This window comes from Habropoda laboriosa, unplaced genomic scaffold, assembly GCF_001263275.1.
Source record: "Habropoda laboriosa isolate 0110345459 unplaced genomic scaffold, ASM126327v1 scaffold126, whole genome shotgun sequence".
Classification (NCBI taxonomy): domain Eukaryota; kingdom Metazoa; phylum Arthropoda; class Insecta; order Hymenoptera; family Apidae; genus Habropoda; species Habropoda laboriosa.
Window position 1 is genome coordinate 1,434,645 of NW_017100288.1, and position 5,822 is coordinate 1,440,466.

The following is a 5,822-nucleotide window of genomic DNA, read 5'->3' on the forward strand; positions in this document are numbered from 1 at the left end:
GAAGGAAGACCTATTGCAATGACCTAAGAGTCGGTTCGGGAACCAAGCACATGTTTCCAGGGACACGCGTGCCAGCGAACTGTCGATTTTTCGCGCCGCGTGTCCCCCTCATCATTCCCTACCTATACCGAACCAAAGAAAAGAGGAGAAAAAAGAAAAAAAAAAGAGAGAGAGAGAAAGATTCTTTTTCTTCTTTTTTTCTTTTTTATCATTTTCTTAATTCTTCTTGCTGGTCGGCGAACTGGAAGCGAGGCCATGCGTCCTGTGCGTCCTCTCTTTCGTTCGATTCTGAGAGACAGGAAGAAAATGAAGACAGAGAGAGGGGAAAGATTGCAAAGAGAAGGAACGAAAGAGAGACAGTGTCTAAGGACGCCTCGTCCCATACGCCAATTATTCGCTATCTACTAATCAAAACCCCTTATTACGGCTAAAATGACCCTGACGGAGTTTGCCAAGTGCCAGACGAGAGCGATAAGAAATCGTTCAACGATCGGTCAACGATCTTTTCCATTTACTTTCTTCTTCTTTTTTTTTTTTTTTTTACTTTTCATTTGTAATCATCCTTTCGTTTACACACGATTCTCGATTTTCTTCTCCGCCCTACTACCACCATCTAACCGACGAAACCAACTGTGTTTCTGCCTATGTGGCATTCTTACTACACGTGAGAAATCGAAGACCAATCTCCTCTCTCTGTCGTTTCGTGGTGTGTTTTGTTTTTTTTTTCTCTTCTTGCGAAACACTGTGATCGGCCCTTCTAACTGTCCGCCAATCCGTCATGGGATTGACGTTTCTCCTGGACTCTCGTGCCTCCTCGTTGTCCCACGCTTCCCGACTTACGGGGAAAAGCGGGGGAAAACACACGTTGAGGGGACACGAACGACGGGATACAAGAAGAACAAGAAGAAGAAATAGGAAGAAGAGGTGTGTTTCGCTGCAAAGACATCAGCCTGAGATACCAATTCAGACACACACAACACCGTGGATTATTTTCTCGATCATCGTCAGCATGTGTCGTCTTTTCAATTTTTTCCAGCATCTCTAAAATAATGTTCGTGGTCTTCTGGTGGAACATGGTACTTTTTGGAAGATGGTGGACGATATTTATACTCTGGGTTCTTTTTTCTTTTTTTTTTTACCACTTCGTTGTTCCCGAGTACCATTCACACGTAAAACCTCGCGAAAGACGTGGTTATTGTGTATTTCATCGTTAGAGCCAGGAGTGGTCGCCATCGCCGCGGCAACAACAACGTCAATACAAGGTTTGTCGATGATGATGACGACGACGACGACGACGACGACGACGACTTTGTTTCTCGTAAGTGTTGGCTGTACTCTGACTGACTTATTTTTTTTTCCTTTTTTTTTTTTTGACTGACTGTCTGTGTGAAATTGGCAATTTGTTTTTGCTGGCAGTTGGCGAGAAGTTTTTAAGGTAGCATTGGCAAACTCTGGGGTCGACTCGGCGACGATCTCCGCCCGCGGACATACGAACGGGGCGGCCGCTTGGCCTAGTCGCCGAAACGGCTGCAGGCCTTTTTCCATTTGCATTGTGTGCACCATAGGTCGCGATGCTCCATACCATAGACCTTGCGGCATTTCTTCGTCTCGCCGCGGATTCGCCGCGGCGATGATGGCATCTTCCCTGTGGACACCGTGAGCAGGCCCATGTTCTGTTGGTACGTCTGGAACGGCCGGGGCGACAGTTTTATATGCTTAATCGGCGTGCCCTGTTTGGATGGAAACAAAGATAAAATTGCTGGATTAATTTTTTACTGATATATACTTATCTACAGGATTTTTCATTCAAATTTCAACTGAACAACTGAACAACAACAAAATTCAAATACACTTTTATGCATACGATATACTCAATTTGATTATTTATTTAAATTATTCGTTCATTCAACTTTGAAGCACATCAATGAATAAAATACTACAATGAATCTTCTCTAATTTAAAGCCCTAGTATATTAAACTAAAGAATGAAAGTTCTTTTATATCCTCTATTCACACCTCAACTCCCTCATACAATCCCCTTAGATAGAATAAATTTCTATTCATTCTTTTAAATCACTCAAGCCCTAGGCTTTTTTCTCAATTGACACACAAAACATCCCTTCTTCCAACTGCAATCCCAAATTTCATGTACTCAACTAGAGAACTAACTTAATATGTCCTTCACAATATTCTTTTATTGTATCCTATATTCACATATCATCAACTAAACGCAAATCCCACATTGAATCACTAATTAATTAATTATGGCTGCAGGAAAGCGAGATAGAGAGCATAAGGGCAGAAAAAGGAAGAGTTACAAACAATTTCATCCTAGGACTCCTAAATGCACCCGCTTTAAACGCGGGGAACTATTAGACACAAGTTGGAAGTTGTATATATACAAACAGGAGCGTTTAGCGAGTACTAGCGAGAATACGTCGTCTCGCCCGTCCCTCTAGCGGCAGAGCGTAGGAGGTACAGCCACATACTCAACCGTTGTACTATTAATCAGGTTTAACAAATTGACCAACGTACCGGTGATTGTGAAATGGTGAACGCGTTGTTCCGTTCTCTGATTCCCACCATCACGTTCTCCGTGTTGTTGGTGGCAGAGGTGGCCTCAAGACGTAGCTGCCTCTGATACTCAGGATCCTCGTGAGGAGGCCTTGCCATGTCCCGGTGTGACATCGTCGGCGGCGAACTCATGTGATCGACCGCCACCTCCTGATAGTAGAATTCTTCCTCGTGGTCGGAGATGTCGTCGTCTTCCTCGTTATCGTAGCCGTTCGACTTTTTCGGCCTAGAAAATCCGGGTAATACAAGTTAAATGCGCTTATCTGCGTGCATCATCCGGAACGAAAGAACGAAAACGAGCTACTAGATCGACGATTTACGGTGTTCAATATAACGGACATTTATCTTATCGAACGGTTCGAGGTTAATCCTCAAATAACTTTGAGGAACAACATGGCGACGGTTGTCGGACAATTTTGAGCAATTGCATTGGACAGACAGTGAGTCAAAATGGCCCTAATATACCAAGCAGACGAGGGTTAACAGTCCCGTACACCGGTTTCACGTGGCGGTCACGATAAAATATAACGGCTTGGCGGAAGCTTGTCAGATTTTCACGAGACTTGTTGCGTCTTACGGTATGCTCAGACTTACCCCAAGTGCGAATGGCGCACGTGCTCCTCGATAAGCGCCACGGTCGCTTTGATCTCCAGGCAACCTGGCCAGGTGCATTTGAACACCACCGCAGCGTTCGTCTGAAATCAGAAGGAATTTTCATGTTTCACTACTTTCCACTAATCAAATAGGATAATTAACCCTATCTAAGTCAGATTCCACAGTTCGAACGACTGGTTTGTCATTCCTAACCTAACCTAACTTCTGAGAGAGCTCAATTCAACTGTTGTTTTTAGAATTATTTAAACGATAGTATAAACTATTTATTTCGAATTTAATTAGAATTTTAATTTTATAAACAGAATATAAAATTATGGTGTTTGGCTTGTCAGACCTCAAGCAGACTAACTTAGGGTTAAAAAGATTATCTAAATATGTGTTAGTGTAGTTTGTATGAAGAAAAGAAATAAGTATTTCTTTTTAATATTAAAATAGTAAAAAGTTTCGATTTCCTTGGAAGTCAGTCGAGGACAGAAGAAAATATTGAATTTCAGAGGTCGAGGACAGCGTTAGGGGCGTAATTAGGGTGACAGTGCAGGGAAAGTGACGAATTTAGCAGCTTCTGTATACACGCGTCGTTTTAGAGGCTTCGCATGAAAAGGGTTCGAGGTGTAAATTGCCGACTTTAAAGTCTCATCGCCGTCTAGAAGAAGCTTGTTCTCTCGGATTTCAGGACTTTCTTAGGATTCTTATATCCCGTAAGATATATCAGTTTTTTTATTCAAATCATAATACCATCGAAAACAAACAATAATACAATTTTTTCTCATTTAATCACAATAATTCGATCATGTATTGTGTGATACAGGGACTTGTGTCAGTTTGGCTCACAGGTATAGAATAGATATCGAAGAATCGATGCAATTGTTAAATTTCGTTCGTTCGTCGAGAATAGAAGAAATTCGGAAGGAAGGAGAAATCTGGTCGAAGATTTCAGACGTCCTCAGGCGACGTCTTACGGTTGGTCGGCGAGCGTGGCGTAGCGTGAATCGCACGTATATACCGCGGGAAGCCCCGTGGCACAAGGGGAAAATCGATGCGCGGTAGTCGACGCGTACGCTGCGCGACACGTTTCTTTGTTTATATCGGCCGACACCACTGTGGCCGGTACGATCACGTGCTATTGATCCGGGAACGATACCACGCTCACTCGGACCACGCGGTCACGATCACGGCTTTAACCCTTTCAGGCCCAATGTAAGAAAAATGTTTTTTAGGAAGACAGTAAAGAATATTCGAGTTTGTCTTTCTAGTGACGTCGTATTTCGGTTAATTGTGAGAGGATTCTGGTGGTTGAAATTGCTGAAATTTGTAAAATTAGGAGTAAATATAATTTTGCTTCTCGCGAACGGAGAAAAGTTAGGTTATGGTGGCTTAACCCTTTCGCGACGAATAGCCATTATAGTGGCCGAAAGTATTATTAAATTTGTATTTAAGTGAAATTAAAGGCAAATATTGAAAATTGGGTACTTTGTTATTTCAAAACTGAATATTTCAATATATCAAAATTAAATATTTCAATATTCCAAAAGAGCACATTTGCCTTCAATTTTATTTACAGCAGAGATATAGAAATATCTCAAATAAATACTACTCAAGAGCATACAAAAATAAATCATACAATTCACTACAAAATTCAAGCAGATAATTAAACGTCGAATAATCTTCACTCCTCCAATTTACGTCATTTCTAGAAAGACGATACAACTGTATGATAAAAAAAAAAAAAACTGCAAACACTGCACCAATTCAGAACGAAGTCTGTTCACCGTATAATAGACATTCGCGGTTCGTTCTTGCGTGCAGTGGTGACGTACGGACGGCCAGCTACGCCGTCGCGAAAGGGTTAACCCTCGAGAGGAACGTGAAACGATTTCGACTGTGAAACGATTGGAAATTGATGACGGCAGGCTTGCAACGACATGGATGGATGGAGAGGCCTTCTGTATGGCAGAGCGTGTCACTTTCGCGAGGTATAGTCGGTGGAAGAAATATAACCTCACAGAATCGAACGCAATATTTTTCGTTTTCCGATTAGGACTGAATCGAATATAAGTCTTTGTCTTCTCAGGTTTCTGTCGATTTAAACTTCGACATCTGACAAATTTTATATATTTCTTCCAACGACTATACACGTCCGTAGCGGAGTTCGAAAATTTCGTAGATGAATGTCTTTTTAATATATTTCAGTTAACGTATGAATTTTTTTCCTTACTTCTGGTAGACTTTTTAAAATAAGGTTAAGCGGATGTATCGAGTGTTTTAATAAAAATAACGAAGAGAAAATTATACAAGTCTCGATAATCTTTGTGCACGTAATTTTACACAAGCGTGAAAGGTATTTCTGATCGTTCAGTGAAGATTTTATTTTTAGGGACCTTCGTGAAATGGACCGTGTTTACTAAATAGAGTGGAGAATTTGCAAACTTGTTGTATTAGCAAAGAAACGAGATTACACTAGACTTTTTATCGATCGCTATTACCGAGTTTCTTGTTTAACTGAAAATTGTCAATTCGATCAACCGGACTCTGCGTTTTCTATTTTATCAATCAGAAAAATTCGAAAATGTACGAAATGCTCCTTAAATGTACCATAATTATACATTTTATCGTATGCTCCTCCAACCATCGTA

General features: G+C 41.1%; 1 protein-coding gene across 1 annotated transcript in view; it reads right to left on the reverse strand.

Moving 5' to 3' along the window:
* Positions 1–716: 716 nt before the first annotated feature.
* Positions 717–5,822, reverse strand: part of LOC108573775 (zinc finger protein 395) — a 161,059-nt gene continuing 155,953 nt past the window's right edge. The window contains exons 6-8 of the mRNA XM_017936254.1: positions 3,169–3,269; positions 2,536–2,800; positions 717–1,730 (exon numbers count right to left, since the gene is read on the reverse strand). Coding sequence (XP_017791743.1) covers positions 1,512–1,730; positions 2,536–2,800; positions 3,169–3,269 — 585 coding nt within the window. The 3' untranslated portion in view covers positions 717–1,511. The remainder of the gene's footprint in view (positions 1,731–2,535; positions 2,801–3,168; positions 3,270–5,822) is intronic.